The sequence below is a fragment of the Sus scrofa genome, chromosome 4, assembly GCF_000003025.6.
Source record: "Sus scrofa isolate TJ Tabasco breed Duroc chromosome 4, Sscrofa11.1, whole genome shotgun sequence".
Lineage (NCBI taxonomy): Eukaryota > Metazoa > Chordata > Mammalia > Artiodactyla > Suidae > Sus > Sus scrofa.
Genome location: NC_010446.5, coordinates 88,093,861 through 88,112,500, shown reverse-complemented (window position 1 = coordinate 88,112,500; position 18,640 = coordinate 88,093,861). Strand labels below are relative to the sequence as shown.

The 18,640-nt window shown below is 37.6% G+C and overlaps 1 protein-coding gene across 1 annotated transcript in view; it reads right to left on the bottom strand.

Moving 5' to 3' along the window:
* The window catches only part of SH2D1B (SH2 domain containing 1B), a 32,259-nt gene extending 17,292 nt beyond the window's left edge, over positions 1 to 14,967 (bottom strand). Inside the window, exon 1 of the mRNA XM_021089509.1 lies at positions 14,650 to 14,967. Within this exon, the coding sequence (XP_020945168.1) occupies positions 14,650 to 14,783 (134 nt within the window). The 5' untranslated portion in view covers positions 14,784 to 14,967. The remainder of the gene's footprint in view (positions 1 to 14,649) is intronic.

The window sequence follows — 18,640 nt, the reverse complement described above, 5'->3', positions numbered from 1 at the left end:
TATTGAAAGAAAAAATTAACCTATAAAAATCCACATCCAAGGAAAATCTTTCAAAAGCTAAAAGTAAAAAGAAGACATTTTCAGATAGACAAAAGCTGAAATAATTTATACCAGTATATATGCATTATAGGAAATGTTACAGGAAGTTCTTAAGCAGAGCGAAAATAATACCAGGTGGAAATCTGAAACTACACCTAGGAATGATTTTCCCCCCACCAGGGGGACATTTGGCAATGTCTAGAGATGTTTTTGGTCATCACAAGTTGCACAGGTCATTTCCCTCAACAAAAAATCATCTGGCCCAAAATTTCAATAATGCCGGGGTTGAGAAACCCTTGGCATAAAAGGAATGACGACTGTCAGAAATAGTAAATATTTGGGTAAACATAAAATATTTTTCTTACATTTAAAATGACTTTAAAATATAATTGCTTGCTAAAAGTAAAAATAACAACAGTATATTATAGGAGTAATAAAATGTATAGAAATAAAATGAATGACAACAGTAGCACAAAAGTTTGATTAGAGTGTGGGAGAAATGAAAGGATATTATTGTAAGGCTCTTGTATTATAGGGAAGTGGACTATTACTCAAATTACTATAATTTAAACATGAATATTATAAATACCAAGTAAACTACCAAAAAGCAAAGAATAATAGGTACCAAGCTGGGAAAAGAGATAATTTGGAAATACCTTAAAAATTTCATAAATAAAGTGTAGGCAGAAGATGAGGAAAGGGGAAGGGAAAAGGGGAAGCAATGAACAGATGGGACAAATAGAAAATAAATATAGTAAATTTAAACATATATTCATGGTCACATAAATTCAAATGGTCTAAACATCTCTATTAAAGTGATGTTATTGTCTGGATAAAAAGCAACACTCAAGTATATGATTCCTGTAAAAGACCTGATATAAAAATTCACAACTGGATTAAAAGTCAATTGATAGGGAAAGTTTATTCTGGTAATACTAATAAAAAGAAAGCTAGCAATATCAGATAAAGTAGATTTTTGGGCAATGACTATAACCAGAAATAAAGAAGGGGGATTTTCAAAAAGATAAAGGGGTCAATTAATCAAGAGAATATAATAATCCTAAATGTTTATGCACCTAAATGTTTGTTTCAAAATACAAAAGTAAAGCTGATCGAAACATAAAAAGAAATAGACAGATGCAGAGGTATAGTCATAAATCTCTACACCCTTCTCTAAATAATTGATAGAACACAGAGACAGAAAATCAGCATAAGAAAGAAACTAAAAAATAGAAAAGAAGAAATCATTGAAATATAAGTGAGAAAGACAATAGAGAAAATAAAAACAAAAGCTATTCCTTGAGAGGATAAATAAAATTGACTAAGTTTTATTTGACATCAATGAAATGTACAGATTACTTAAAAACACAGTTAACCTTACTCAAGAAGAAATATACTGAATAACCTTATATTTAGTAAATAAGTTGAATTTGTAGTTAAAAACTTTCTCAATGAAAATTCTAGGTCCAGGTAGCTTTATAGATGCATCCCACTAAAAAAAACTAAAGAAGAAATAGCACCAATCATAAAAAAAGAACTCTTTCAGAAAATTAAAGAGTTATTATTCCTAACTTATTTTATGAGACCAGCATTTCTCTAATATGAAAACCAGACACAGACACTTTTTCAAAGTAAAGATACAGATTATATTCCCCATGATATAGATGCAATAATTCTTATCAAAATTTTGCAAATAATGTCAATCAGTATGTACAAAAGATAATTTACAACAATTAACTAGAATTTATCTCAATAAATTTCAAGGTGGTTTTAAGATTTGAAAATCAGTGAATATTACTTGATTAACTTCTAGAAGAAAACATAGGGGTAAGCACCTTGACATCAGTATTGACAATGATTTTCTTTGACACTGAAAACAAATGCAATAAAAGCAAAAATAAACAAATGGGACAATAAACAAGAAAGCTTCTGCACAGTAAAGGAAATGATTAACAAACTGAAAAGCAATCTACCAAGTGGAAGAAAATATTTGTAAATCATATATCTGCTAAGAGCTTAATATACAAAGTATTTAAAGAAGTTGTACAACTCAATAGCAAAAAAAAAAAAAAAAATCTGATTAAAAAACCAGGCAGAAGAACTGCATAGATGTTTTTACAAAGAAGGTATACAAATGGCCAACAAGTACTTGAAAAGGTACTCAGCATCACTAATCATCAGGGAAATTGAAATCAAAATCACAATATCACCTCACATGTAAGGATGGCTATCATCCAAAAGACAACAGATGACTGATGTTGGTGAGGATGTGGAGAGAAGGGAACGCTTGTACACTGTTGATGGGAATATAAATTGGTGCAGCCACTATGAAACAATATGGAAATTCCTCAAAAAAAAAAAAAAAGTAGAAATTGAACTACCATGTGATATGACCCAGCCATCCCACTTCTGAGTATTTAGCCAGAGGCAATGAAAAGAGGATATCAACAAGATATTTGAACTCATATGTTCATTGCAGCATGACTATGCAACAAAAATAGCCAAGATAAAGAAACAACCTAACTGTCCATCAACTGATGAATGGTTAGAGAAGATGTGGTATATATAAACAGTAGAATATTATTTAACCATGCTAGACAGAGAAAGATAAATATTCCTTACATGTAGTATCAGTTACATGTGGCATCTAAAAAAAATGAACCTGTTGATTAACAGACAAGAAACAGAAATTCATACTACCATCTGAGTTGATGCAAACAACAAAGAACAAAAAACTCTCAGCCCTACTAGGAACAGAAGGGCTAAAAACGTTGTTAATGAGACAAGACTGAATACATTTTCTCTAGGATCAGAAAATGATAATGACTTTTCAACTTTTCACTTCTATTCTACATTGTTTTGGAAGTCTTAGCTAGGACGATAAAGCAAGAAAAAGTAGAATGCAAAGATTGAAATTAAGAAATACAACCATCTTTAATTGTAGACAGGATGTAGAAAATCATAGAGATTCTACAAAAAAAAAAAAGTCACTAGACCAATGAGTGAGTTTAGCAAGATTGCAGAATAAAAATTCAGTATATAAAAATCAGTTGTGTTTCTATTCACTTGCACTGAACAAGTGGAAAGTGAAATTAAAATAATTAAAAATTTCAAATCATTAAAAAAAATTGATATCTATTTTTTTCTTTTTAGGGCCGCACTTGTGGCATATGGAGGTTCCAAGGCTAGGGGTTGAATCAGTGCTGTAGCTACTGGCTTACGCCACAGTCACACAGCAACGCCAGATCTGAGCTGTGTCTATGACCTACACCACAGCTCATGGCAACACTGGATCCTTAACCCACTGACCAAGGCCAGGGAACAACCCTGCGTCCTCATGGATACTAGTCAGTTTCATTTCTGCTGAGCCACAATGGGAACTCATATCATTTAAATAACATCAAGCATATGAAATCTTATGGATAAATTTGACCAAAGATATATGTTCCAAAACATTTCTGAAAGGAATTCCCTTTGTGGCTCAGCAGTTAACAAACCCAAATAGGATCCATGAAGATGCAGGTTCAATCTCTGACTTCTCTCAGTGGTTAAAGAACCAGCATTGCCATGAGCTGTGGTGTTGTTCGCAGATGTAGCTTGTACCTGGCATTGCTGTGGCTGTGGCTGTGTCTGTGTCCGGCAGCAGTAGCTCTGATACAACCTCTAGCCTGGGAACTCCATATGCCATGAGTGTGGCCCTAATAAAGCAAAAAAAAAAAAAAAAACCTGAGAGAAATTTTAGAATATCTAAATGAATAAAGAGATTAAACCATGCTCATGGATCAGAAGAATCAATATTACCATATCAGTTCTCCCCCAGTTGATCTGTAGATTCACTTAATCTCAGTCTAAATACCATCAGTCTTTGTGTATACTTGCGTGCATGTGTGTGTGTGGCTGTTGAAAAGCTGAATCTAAAATACGTATGTGACCTAACACAGCCAAAATAACCTTGAAAAAGTTGGGTAATTTACACCATCTTATTTCAATACTTATAAAGTGACAGCAGTCAACACAATATAGAATTTGCATAAGGACAAAAAATATCGATAGTGAAAGCTTTGAAGTAGATCCAAATGTATATAGTCAATAGTTCTTTGTTTGTTTATATATTTGTTTGTCTACAAAGGCACCAAAGCAATTTACTGGGAGAAAGGATGATCTGCTCAACAAATGAGATGCAACAAGTAGGTAGCTGTATTTATTAAGACACTAACTTCAACGTTACCCCAGATGTAAAAATTATATCAGAATGGGCTACACTAAATGTGAAACTTAAAACTCTAGAAGAAAGCATAAGAGGAAGTCTTCGTGAATTGTACTAGGCAAGGGTTTATTACATACAACACTGAAATCACAATTCATAAAATTAAAAAAATGATAAATTTGGTTTCATTAAAATCATGTACTTCTTTGAAATATACTGCTAAGAGGATGAGAAAACAAGTTACATGCCAATAAAGCGTGTTTTAAGGTTTCTGACTTCTGGCCTTCTCATAGCTCTTGATTGAAGTGTGCATTGGTACCACCTTTTGTTGTACTAATTTGTCAATATGTGTAAAAAGATTTAAATGTTTAGGAAATTATCCTGAGGAGAGAGTTGGACAAACTCTTAAAGACGTAAGCACAAAAATGTTAATCATCTCAAATTACATTGGGTCTATTAGACCAAGTTGGAAATAACCTAAATGTATGGTTATGTATAAATTATGACGTATATTATCAATAAAATGGTAAGCAATCATGAAAGGATAATGTGTACTGGCTTTCTTTGTCGTGGAAAAATAGCTATTATACATTGAAAGAATCACATATGTAATGAACCATTTAAGTATGTGTATATATATGTATGTAGTATTTGATTATGCATACATAGCATAGAGAACAACCTGGAGAGATGTGTACTGAAATATCAGAAATGGTGATTTCCGAGTGGTGAGACTGAGACCATTTCTGCTCTTTTTTATAACTTTCTCTACATTTGATTTTTCTAAATCAGCAAAAAAGTTGGAATTTTTTTTCCTTCCGAACTCAAGAATCTTTCCAAAGATCTCAGGATCTGAGAGCGGAAATGGCTCTTAGGGTTTCTCTCATTTACCCTTTCTGTTGTTTCCTCTTCAGTGAGGACAAGCCCTAAGTCAGGGCTCAGGTTCTTCTCACCTGCAGCCTTCCTATGACCATAGAAATTCCTCCTTTCCCTTCACACCTGCAGGTGAATCTCTTGCAGGTGAATCCATTGCTTCTCCTAACATCCACATTTCACTCTGCTGATTATAAAAGTAGACCCAGTTTCAACTTCTGACACTCAGTGTCACGTACACAGACAATGTTTTGCACATTGGTGTTTTCTGCACACTCTATCAGGCTGTGAGATCAGGTAACATTTCCTGTCCAGGGTTACCACATAGCTTTCTGGTCGGTGCTATATGCTGCTAGGCCACCTCTCCTCTGTGACCTCTTTCCTTTATTTCTAACTTTCCCCATAATATCTTCATCTAGATCTGTGAAAGCATGGAAGTTGACCTATTGCCATTCTAACATAGCAGAGAAGACAGGGTAGCTCTTTCCCTGGATATAGAAAGTAAGATTCCAGAGTTCCCATTGTGGCTCAATGGTTAACGAATCCAACTAGGAACCACGAGGTTGTGGGTTCAATCCCTGGCCTCGCTCAGTGGGTTAAGGATCTGGTGTTGCCGTGAGCTGTGGTGTAGGTCGCAGACGTGGCTTGGGTCCCATGTTCCTGTGGCTCTGGCGTGGGCTGGCGGCTTCAGCTCCGATTAGACCCCTAGCCTGGGAACCTCCCTATGCCGTGGGTGTGGCCCTAGAAAAGGCAGAAAGACCAAAAAAAAAAAAAAAAAAAAAGAAAAAAAAAGAAAGAAAAAGCAGGATTCCACATATCAAGATTCTACTGCCAAGCCTTCAAGTCCCCTGCTTGGGCACTTTATAGCCTTATAGCACAGTTTTAAGGGGATTACCTTAAACATATTTCAGTGCAACTGGGGACCTTGGTATGAGAGGGAACATAGCAACATATTAAGAGTTTGATCTCAGACACATTATTTAATAAGAAGCTCCATTTCTTTCCCCACAAAATAGGGATCTATCACCTACTGAAGATGGCTTTGTGAAGGATAAATGAGATAATGCATGTAACATGCTTAGCACAATTTTTGGCCCATAGAAAGTAACCTCGTGGTGGCTCTTGCTGCACAGATGTAGAAAAATAGGCGAGTACTTGTATTGTAGGTAATTTTGCCTTTGCTCATATTGGCTGGTATATTTGGAATATAAATTGCTTTATGTGACCTTCTCGGGGAAACTTTCCTCTACCCAACCTAAAATAGACGCTGTCCTTCGCTGGAGTAGACCTGTTTTGTTTTCACCATATCATCCCCTCTCACTGGAATGTCATTTCATGAGGGCAGGACTAATGCTTATACTATTTATCACTCTTTTGCCAATGGATAGGACCATGCCTGGAACATGTTAAGTGCTCAGTATATGTTTGTTCAATGAATGAATGAAGGTTTTATTCATCCTCCAAGTCCCAGCTCCCATGAAGTCTCTCCACCCCTTGAAGAATTCCTCACTGCTTACTCTCAGTTCCCATTGTGTCCTAATGTAAATCATCAGTTATCACAAATGTCACAGGATCCGTTTACTTCTTTATTTTCTACCCTAGACTCTAAGCTGTGTTGAAGGCATCAACTGAGAATCTAGCTCAATGTGTAGCATAGGGGATACTTTAAATAATTGTTGAAAAGTTACAATTGAGGAGTTCCTGTCGTGGCTCAGTGGTAACAAACCTGACTAGTATCCATGAGGACACAGGTTTTATCCCTGGCTTTACTCAGTGGGTTAAGGACCCAGCATTGTGGTGAGCCATGGTATAGGCTGCAGACCCAGCTCTGATCCCACATTGCTGTGGCTGTGGTGTAGCCTGGCAGTTGCAGCTCCAATTCGACCCCTAGCCTGGGAACTTCCATATGCTGTGGGTGCTGCCCTAAAAAGACCAAAAAAAAAAAAAAAATTACAATTGAATGGTCTGTAGTGATCTGTGTGATAACACAATTTCACAAGAACTATGAAAAGGGCCATTTTGATGGGGGCCATTTGATCTGAGCCTTAAGCCTGAGTGTGCTTAAAATTTTGTCTGCATTTTAGTGACATGGGCAGGAAAGAGGTGAGCCCTGATCAAGTGTAGACGTCTAACACATATTTGTTCTTTTTTTTTTTTTTTTTTTTTGTCTTTTTGCCATTTATTGGGCCACTCCCGAGGTATCTGGAGGTTCCCAGGCCAGGGATCGAATTGGAGCCGTAGCCACCGGCCTATGCCAGAGCCACAGCAATGCGAGATCCGAGCTATGTCTGCAGCCCACACCACAGCTCACGGCAATGCCCGATCCTTAACCCACTGAGCAAGGCCAGGGATCAAAACCGAAACCTCATGGTTCTTAGTCAGATTTGTTAACCACTGCACCATGATGGGAACTCCATAACACATATTTGTTCTTGCCTCTGCATTTGATGTTTTCTTATTGTTTTTATTACATTTCTTAGTGACTTTTGCTTTAGTAAATGTATAAGTTAATGTATCACAGAACCATTGAGAATAAATGTCTATTTTTTAAAGAATCCAAGTATAGACCACTACTCTGAAATCTTGATCAAGGTCTCTCCCATTTCTATCACATCCCCTGTACCTTCTTCTAGTCTCCATTTCAATGGCTTGCCCCACCATAGCCAGCTCCTCATCTCCCATCTAGAGACACACGGTCTCTGTTGCCATCAAGACCTGCCAGCCTCAGTGCATTCTCCATATTAGATTGGAGTTCCTAAAACTCAGCACCAGTCTTGTCATTTCCCTGCTCAGAAACCATCCATATTTCCCCATTATCTACAGAATCATTCTTTTATGACCCCATAATGTTACCCCAAACTGACTTTTCCAAAAGTCGACTTTTCCATACCATTCCAGAACCCTGTATGATTCACATGTGCTTTAAAAATCCTATTTCTAGATCTAAGTTCCTGACTTTCCCCTGCCCTACAATTCCTCCCATTCCACTTCTGTGTAACCAAATCTTATCCACTCTTTTGAGTCCCAGCTCAAATGCCACCTCCTCTAAGACTTTCCTGCTCATCTCCCATGAACTCAAATTTGTATAAACTCTTTCTTCTGAAATTTATACTTTACCCTAATTTTTTAATTTAAGTGCTGAAAAAAATTGCAAGTCCCTCACTGGAATCTCCTTAGAACCTCCCTAGGCCTTACCACAGTGTTTGAATAGTTAATAGGAATTCATTATATTTTTATATAATAAATTTTTTTGATGGCCACACCTGTGGCATATAGAAGTTCCCAGGCCAAAGACTGAATCCAAGCCACAGCTATGACATATGAGGCAATGCTGGTTCCTTAACCCACTGCACCTGGTATGGGTAAGGGATTGAACCCACACCTCCACAGTAATCTGAGACACTGTAGTCAGATTCTTAACCCACTGTGCCACAGTGGAAACTCCTACATTTGCTAAAATTACCAAAGTAATATATGCACATACACAGCATTTAAAGGGTACAAAAACATTATAAATAAAAAGAATGAATCCACAAACTTTTTTTCTGTTTACTCCTTCTAAATTTCCCAATTGTAACCACTATTGTAAGTTTCTTATATATGTCCCCAAAATTGCTTATGAATATACAAGGATATAGGCATACATTTTTTACACAAATGGGATCATGCTTTACATCTTGCCTTTTTCATACAACAATAGATCTTGGAGGTTTTCTCATACAATGTATGGATTTACTCAGTCTTGTTAATGTCAATTTGCTCATACTTGCACAGTAATAACAATAAGATAGGTTTTTATTATTTAAAAATGAGTCAAAGTTATATCCCTGCATTTTATACTTTGACCATCCAAAAGAGGCTGCATTCTGCATGCACAGGTATGTCTGCTTCCCAGCACTCGAATATTCTCTTGAGTATTTTCATAGTTTTCATTCTAGACCCTTGAGTAGGTAAAATGATGTCACATTATTCTTTTAATTTGTGTTTTTTTAGTTTATGAGTGAGATCTAGCATTTATCTTATCTTTCTTTTTCACAGCCCATTTCAATGTCCTGCTCTAGCACTTTCCCTAGCTTTCTATTGGTTTTTAAAAGTTCTTGTATGTCAATGAACTTTTTTTTTTTCCATTGGTTTGTCAATATGTTGTTTTTAACTTATGATGATGGTCATATTTATCAGTCTTTTTTTTTTTTTTTTTTTTGCTTTCTGTATTTATATCTTGTTAGAAAGGCCTTCTCAATTCCAGGAATATTTTTTAATAGCTCACATTTTCTTGTAATACACATGGTTTCTTTTTCTTTTCTTTTCTTTTTTTTTTTTTTTTTTTGTCTTTTTGTCTTTTTGCCACTTCTTGGGTGGCATATGGAGGTTCCCAGGCTAGGGATTGAATTGGAGTTGTAGCCGCCAGCCTACACAAGAGCCACAGCAACGCAGGATCTGAGCCGCATCTGCAACCTACACTACAGCTCACAGCAACGCCAGATCCTGATCCTAACCCACTGAGCAAGGCCAGCAATCGAACCTGCAACCTCATGGTTCCTAGTCGGATTCGTTAACCACTGAGCCACGACGGGAACTCCAACTTGGTTTCATTTTTAAAAGTAAGTTTTGCATTAGGACCACTTAGAATTGATTTTGCTTCAAGAAGGGGGGAATTCAGGTTTATTTTTTTCTAAGTGGCCAACAAGGGTCCCAACACCACTGATTATCACTCATCTTTTCCTCATTGATTTGAAATGCTCTTTTAATCATATGCTAAATCCCTTATATATTTGGCTTTATTTCTACCAGACTCTCTATTCTATTTCACTGATCTCTCAGTATCAAACTCTTTGAACTACTGTAGTAATTATTATAATTTTACAATGAATACCTGGTAGATCTAGTCCCCCATTTTTTACCCACATATTTCTAGCTCTCTGGTAGTTTTCCTGTGTTTCATTTTCCACTTGGATAAACTTTACTGGCTTTGAAGAGAAATTTTAAAATTCTATTTTTTTTTTTTTTTACTGAAAGCATACTGAATTTATACATTAATTAGGGTGAAGGGATATGCTTCCAAATTGAGTCCTCCCCTTTATTTAATTCTTCTAGTATGCTCCCCAGTAGACATTTAAGTTTCCTTCAGACAAGTCTTACACATGTCCTAGTACATTTATTCCTAAGTATTATTTTTTTGCTGGTGTAAATGAAATGTTTTATTGTATTTTATTGCAGGTTATTGTTTCTGTAAAGAAAAACTGTTAATTTTTTTGGGCTGCACCAGTGGCATGCATAGAAGTCTCTGGGCTAGGCTTTGAACCCAAGCCACAGCAGCAACACCACCAAATCCTTAACCACTAGGCCATCCAAAAAGCAACTGATTTTTAAATTAATACGCATGAAGTTCCCATCATGGTTCAGTGGTAACAATCCCAACTAGTATCCATGAGGACACAGGTTCAATCCCTGGCCTTGATCAGTGGGTTAAGGACCCAGCATTATGGTGAGCCATGGTGTAGGCTGTCAGCTATAGCTCTGATTCAACCCCTAGCCTGGGAACTTCCATATGGCACAGGTGCGGCCCTAAAAAAAGAAAAAAAGACAAAATAATTAATACACAGAAATAAATTGCATTTCTATATACTAACAATGAAAAATCAGAAAGAAAAATTAGGGAAAACATGCCATTTATCATCACATGAAATATAATAAAATACCTAGGAATAAACCTACCTAAAGAGACAAAAGACCTATACTCTGAAAGCTGCAAAACTCTAATGAAAGAAATCAAAGACGGCACAAACAGATGGAAAGATACCAAGCTCTCAGATTGGAAAAATCGACATTGTCATAATGACTATACTACCCAAGGCAATCTGCAGATTCAATGCAATCCCTATCAAATTACATTCTTCACAGAACTCAAATAAAGTGTTTTAAAATATGTATGGAAACACGAAAGACCCCAAATAGCCAAAGCAATATTGAAAAAGAAAAACAGGACTGGAGGAATCAGGCTTCCTGACTTCAGACTATATTACAAACTACAGTCATCAAAACTGCATGGTGTTGGCACAAAAACAGAAATATCGATCAATGGAAGAGGGTAGAAAGCTCAGAAATAAATCCAAGCACCTATGGTGAACTAATCTATGACAGAGGAGGCAAGAACATACATTGGAGGAAAGATATTCTCTTCAATAAGTGGTGCTGGGACAACATGTGAAATTATGAAATTAAAACATTTTCTGACACCATACACAAAAATAAACGTAAAATGCATTAAAGACCTAAACATAAGGCCAGATACTATAAAACTCCTAGAGGAAAACATAGGCAGAATATTCTTAGACATAAATCACAGTAGCATCTTGTTCAACCTCCTAGAATAAGGTCAATAAAAACAAAACCAGTGGGACCTAATTAAACTCAAAAACTTTAGCACAGCAAAGAAAACCATTTAAAAAAGGGAAAGACAACCCACAGAATGGGAGAAAATCTTTGCAAGTGATGCAACTGACAAGGGCTTAATCTCTAAAATGTACAAACAATTCATACAACTCAACAATAATAACAAAAACAACCCAATCAAAAAATGAGCAGAAGACCTAAATAGACATTTCTCTAAAGAAGACATATGGATAACCAATAATCACATGAAAAGATGCTCAACATCACTAATTATTAGAGAAATGCAAATCAAAACTACAATGAGGTACCACCTCACACTGGTCAGAATATCATTATTAATAAGTCTATAAATAACAGATGCTGAAGAAGTATGGAGAAAAGGAAACCTTCCTTTGCTGATAGAATGTAAATTGATACAACCACTGTGGAAAACAGTACTGAGCTTCCTCAGAAAACTAAATACAGAACTACTATATGATCCAGCAATTCCACTCCTGGGCATATATGGGACAAAACTACAATTCAAAAAGATACGTACACCTGTATGTTCATAGCAGCACCATTCACAATAGCCAAGACATGGAAGCAACCTAAATGTCCATTGACAAATGAATGGATTAAGAAGATGTGGTACATATAGACGATGGAATACTACTTGGCCATAAAAAAAAATAATGCCATTTGCAGCAACATGTATGGAACTAGAGATTCTCATACTAAGTGAAGAAGTCAGAAAGAAAGACAAGTATCATATGATATCACTTATATGTGGAATCTAAAATATGGCACAAATGAACTTATCTACGAAACAGAAACAGACTCACAGATATAGAGAACAGACTTGTGCCAAGGCGGGGGTGGGGGGGAGGGAGTGAGATAGACAGGGAGTTTGGGGTTGGTAAATGTAAACTATTACATTTAGAATGGATAAGCAAGGAGGTCCTACTATATATAGCAGGGAACTATATCCAAACTCTTGGGACAGAACATGATGGAAGATAATAGTAGAAAAAGAATGTATGTGTGTGAGTGTGTGTGTGTGTGTGTGTGTGAGTGAGAGAGAGAGAGACTGGGTCACTATGCTGTACAGCAGAAATTGGCACATTATAAATCAACTATACCTTATTAAAAATAAGTAAACTGATAAAAAATATGTCAGGGTAATAAACAATTTTTAATATGCAAAAATTTCAATTATAGAAGCAGATATCCTTATTGAATTTTTCTAAAGTTTTTGCTAGTTTGTTTTTAGTTAAATCTAGACTTTAGAGGTATAAAATAATTTCAACTGCTAATAATAATAATTTCATATTTCCATTTCAATTTTTACATTTATTTTCTTTGATTTTCTAATATCTCCTGGAAAATGTTACATAGTAGGGCTTACAATGAACGTTTTTGTATATTCATGGTTTTAGGGGTTATTCTTCTGGTGATTCATATGGCCTTTGTTTAAGGAAGCATCTATCTAGCTTCATATGGCTAGAAGTGTTTAAGTGTGTGCATGCATGTGCGTGCATGAATGTGTTTAGTTGAGGGTGGATGGTGAATATCTAATATGTTCTAAGAAAATTTGAATGAGCTATGTAGTTTGTAACCTCTGACCTATTAACATGTAATTAAACTAATAATTTTCCTAACATGGAACCATTCTTGATTTCTTGGATTAGACCATGCTTGAGCATAGTGTATTTTCTCCTTTAATGTGTTACTGACTTCTATTTTGTTAGTAATTTACTGAAAATTGATAGTAAATGGGAGTTCCCATTGTGGCTCACCAGTAATTAATCTGACTTGTAACCATGAGGATGGGGGTTCGATTTCTGGCCTCACTCATTGGGTTAAGGATCCATTGTTGCCGTGAGCTATGGTGTAGGTCACAGATGCAGCTCAGATCCTGTGTTGCTATGGTGTAGGCTGGCTGTTGCAGCTCCGATTTGACCCCTAGCCTGGGAACTTCCATATGCCCTGTGTGTAGCCCTTAAAAAAAGACAGTTGATAGCAAATTAAATTGAAATTGGTCTGTAGTTTTCTTTCATGTGTGTGTCTTTTTTTCTTGAAAAAATATTTCTCCCTCCATGCATTGATATTGAAAAAAAAAATAAGTAAAAGGAAGATAAACAACTCAGGCTAAAAACGAGTAAAGCGTATGATCATGCAATTTTCAAAAGAGGAATTAGCAATGTTTAAAAAATATGTGAAAACACTCTCAACATCACTTTTAGCCTGAAAATTCAAACTGCTAGTGCCTTAGGGATGCCTTTTTTATATCTGTATTCCCAGTATCATAAAAAGAAAGAAACATATCACTGCCTATTCTGTTAGTAACGACAGTCGCTTTTGTCCTCAGAGCTTCAGAAGGACAGAAGCACATCCACAGAGACACTTGGGTTTTAATTCCTATACCAGGTAAATAAAAAGTTCAAGGTCCCCACAAGGAGAAGAATCCTTAAAGAAAGTCGATTCCCCCTGATATCTATTCACGATTGCTTTCTAAACTGGGCTAAACACGTTCTTTCAGCAGAGTAGTTCTGATGCTCTGGCTTGGAACCTCCTACTGAACTCAGCCTCCTTGGAAACACCAGATGAATTTTAACACAAGTTGCTTGAGAAATCCCAGGTCTCTCTTTCTTTCCCTACAAACTGGTGGCTTGCCTTGACAGACTACAAGCAGGATAAAAGGGAAGGAGGTAGGCCGAAGTCTTTTACAAATCTAATGGAATTTGAGAATCACCAGGGGAGCCAGCAGAATACATGCAAACACTTGGCTTCTCATTTTAAAATTTTATAAAAGGCACCTAGCCTTTTCCATCCTAAACAGACATTTGGAGGGAAGGACTTTCTTCACACGGCTACCTGCTCTGCCTCCCTGCTCCCCTCCCAGACCTCCTGTAGGCCTTCTCCTTGCCATGTCCCCCATCTCTACTGCTCCACAGAGCCTGCTCATGTGGCATTTGCACCCAGGAGAGAAGGGCAGGTGGAGGAGCCTAGACAGACCCATTTATCCCATCCCCTTCTGGCAGCGTCTAGCTAGTTCTCATGCTGCAAAGTCAGTGAAGGACAACTTCTTTCCTCCTTGGTGATCGGTCCTGCATTCAACATAAGGTTCCAAAAATGTGGATGAAGAGGTTACTCACGAGACACAGAGGCACAGGACTCCTGCCATGGACTCGCTGTCCCTTAACAGATAATTGCCATCCTCCCCTCCCTTGAGCAGCAAGGTCTCACAGTCTCTCTTGGACAGAGGGCCGTGGTAGTAAGGCAAATCCATGGGGGACTCTTGTATTCTTGAAATCCCGTCCCAAATCCAGGGATGGCTCTGAGGAGAAAAGTGGAGACAATTGGCCTAATGAGGCCTGTGGAAACACCTCGTGCTCCTCTGGCTGGTGGCAGTCAGATAAGTTTGCTCTGTGGGACTCAGATAATTTCACAAGATTCAGGAAATGACAGAGGTGGGGTGGTGAAATGGCCAAAACTTTTCTGCCTATAAGTGACCCAAGTGTGACTCATAGAAGTGGGTGAAACTACATTTGAATATATAGTGTAATCAGTGATGTTCATGGCTCAAGCCCAGTGCCAAAAACAAATTCTCCAGAACTGGGTAGTAGCCTTGGATATCATCCTAAATCACCATTTTTTGACTTTTTCTGGCTTATGGCATCCCTTCCAGGGATCACACCACTGCTTTTGCTGCAATGGTTGGGCTTTTTCTGCTGAAGCTGCCAGTGATTATGCTGTGCTTACCTCAGAGCAGGTGCTCAAAAAGTATTCAGGGGGAGTTCCCGTCGTGGCGCAGTGGTTAACGAATCCGACTAGGAACCATGAGGTTGCGGGTTCGGTCCCTGCCCTTGCTCAGGTCGCAGACGCGGCTCAGATCCTGCGTTGCTGTGGCTCTGGTGTAGGCTGGCAGCTACAGCTCCGATTAGACCCCTAGCCCGGGAACCTCCATATGCCACAAGAGCGGCCCAAGAAATGGCAAAAAAAAGACAAAAAAAAAAAAAAGTATTCAGACACTGAATAAATTCAGGTATGTCCAGGCATAATGGTACTATTGAGAAGGTAGGACACCCATGCATCAAATGACGTGAAAAATGGAAGACCACAATGGGAATAAAAGAATTTGGACACTGCGAGGGAATCTAGTCAGGGGGAGGATCCCTTGGCTAAGGCTCCTAGCTACTGGTGAACAAAGGTCTCTTTTTTTTTCTTTTCTTTCTTTCTTTTTTTTTTTTTTTTTTCTTTTGCTTTTTAGGATTGTGCCTGCTGCATGTGGAAGTTCTCGGGCTAGGGGTCAAATCGGAGCTGCAGCTACTGCAGGATCTGAGCCATGTCTGTGACCTACACTACAGCTCACAGCAATGCCAGATCCTTAACCCACTAAGCAAGGCCAAGGATTGAACCCTCATACTCATGGATACTAGCTGGGTTCATAATCCTCTGAGCCACAATGGGAACTCTCAACAAAGGCCATTTTTAACATCCTCTAGCATTGTGCATTTTGGGGAAGGAGCTGGAGCAGGTGGGAGGGGCATCTGGATATGCAAAATTAGTGCAAGAATGCTTCTTCAGGTGGAAGAAAAGAGTATATTAGGCTTGGGTTTGAATAGCCTCAGGTCCTTTGAATTTTCCATCCTGTGAGACAGCAGTGATGTGTATTTATGAAGAAAGTCTATCCGGTTAGGAACACTTAGCCTGTGTAGATGCGAAACCTGGCATGGGTAAGAAAACCTCTTTTTTTCTGCTGAGCTTTTTCTACTTAGTCAACTGATATTCTTGGAAAAGGTGATTTCTTTTATCTGAGGACCAGAACTAGTCCTAAGAGTAAATTTCTAAGACCTTTTTATCCAGCTTTACTGAGATATAACTGACATATAACATTGTATAAGTTTAAGGTATACGACATGTTAATTTGATACATTTACGCATTGCAAATGATGACTACCACAGCATTAGCTAACATTGCCATCTTGTCCCATACTTTTATTTCTTTTTGTGTGTGTGCGATAACAACATTTAGGATCTACTCTTGTGGCAACTTTCAAGTATATAATACATTGTTATCAGCTATAATCACCATGTTCTATGTCAGTTTCCCCAAACTTACTCATCTTCTAACTAGAAGTTTGTATCCTTTGACCAACAAGTTCCCATTTCCTCCAAGCCTTTTTGAGCAACTAAACCATCCTACATAGTATTAGCTAATTAACTTCAGATAAAATAAACCATGTAATTATATCTATAGTCAATGTTTTAAGTGAGATTAAATTTACTTAACTTTCACAATTACCATAACACAATGTCAGTTGGTATGAACTATATGTAAATTTCCCTCCCTATTCACCTGCCTTATCCAGATAGCTATAGGAATTTCTACAGATCTCAAGTAAATATCATAAAAATAGAACTATGTGCTCAGGACTCATCCTTACTTCTCTGAATACCTTCTTAACTCAGATAATTATTTCATCTTAGTGTTTGGATTACCAGCTGTTTACTCACTCTTGGGTCTTTGTCTTCCATTGAACTTCCCTATAGCAGATTTTTGTTCTTCCATTATTACCCTGTCGTTGGCGTAATATAGTGTAATGGAGTGACACTAATCAAGGAACCTCTATTAGTGAGGTTTGCTTTCAAATCCCAATTTCTCTTATGTGATCTCAGGCAGTTTGATGTATAATTTCATGGGAATTATGATAGTTGTGGAAAGAACTTTTACTCATGAAAGAGCAACTGTGTACCAAGCTTGGAGTGAGGATACTTTTATTTATTATTTATTTATTTATTTATTTTTGTCTTTTTGCCATTTCTTGGGACGCTCCTGCAGCACATGGAGGTTCCCAGGCTAGTGGTCTAATCGGAGCTGTAGCCGCCGGCCTACCCCAGAGCCACAGCAATGCAGGATCCGAGCCGCGTCTGCGACCTACACCACAGCTCACGGCAATGCCGATCGTTAACCCACTGAGCAAGGGCAGGGATTGAACCCGCAACCTCATGGTTCCTAGTCGGATTGGTTAACCACTGCGCCATGACGTGAACTCCCTGCATGAGGATACTTTGAGACAAAAGAAAGGAAATACTTGAATATACGCTCAAGGTCTTAATCTTCACGGGTGCTTTCATGCCTTTTTTTTTTTTTTTCCCTGTTCAACATCGTTGCGCGTCATAAGAGAAATGAAAATTAAATTCATACGGAGAGAACATCTTTCACCAATCATTTTTATGAAGAAGATATACTAATGGCTGACAAAGACACCGATCATTTTTCCAAAGAAGGTATACTAATAGCTCACCATCTTTAATGACTGGTGAAGTGCAAATCAAAACCATGATGATATATTACCTCATATTTTGTGGAATGTCTGTTATCGAAAAGACAAGAAATAGCAAATGCCAGTGAGGATGTGGGGAAAGGGGAAACCCTTGAGCACTGTGGTGGGAATGCAAATTAGTACAGTATTCAGCACAGTACAGAAGTTCCTCAAAAACTAAAAATTTAAATGTAAGTTCCTCAAGAACTAAAAATGTTCCCTGGCTGGACATATATTTGAAGGAAATGAATCACTGTGTTGAAGAGACATCTGCACCTCCATATTCACTGCAGCATTATTTACAGTAGCCAAGACATGAAACCAACATCAGTGTCCAACAGAATAATGGATAAATAAGATGTGGTAGATATATACAATGAAAAACTATTCAGGAGTTCCCATCGTGGCTCAGCGGTTAACGAACCCGACTAGTGTCCATGAGGATGTGGGTTTGATCCCTGCCCTCCCTCAGTGGGTTAAGGATCCGGTGTTTCCTGGAGCTGTGGTGTAGGTGGTAGATGCGGCTTGGATCCCACATTTTTGTGGCTGTGGTGTAGGCCGGAGGCTACAGATCTGATTGGACCCCTAGCCTGGGAACCTCCATATGCCGTGAGTGAGGACCTAAAAAGACAAAAAAAAAAAAAAAAGAAGAAGGAAAGAAAGAAAACCATTCAGTCATTTAAAAAGAAGAAAATCCTGCCATTTGCAGCAACACGAATGGACTTCGAAGGCATTATACTAAGTGAAAATAAGTCAAAGAGAGAAAGACATACTGTATGTTCTCACTTATCTGTGGAATTGGAAAAAACAAAAATGAAAA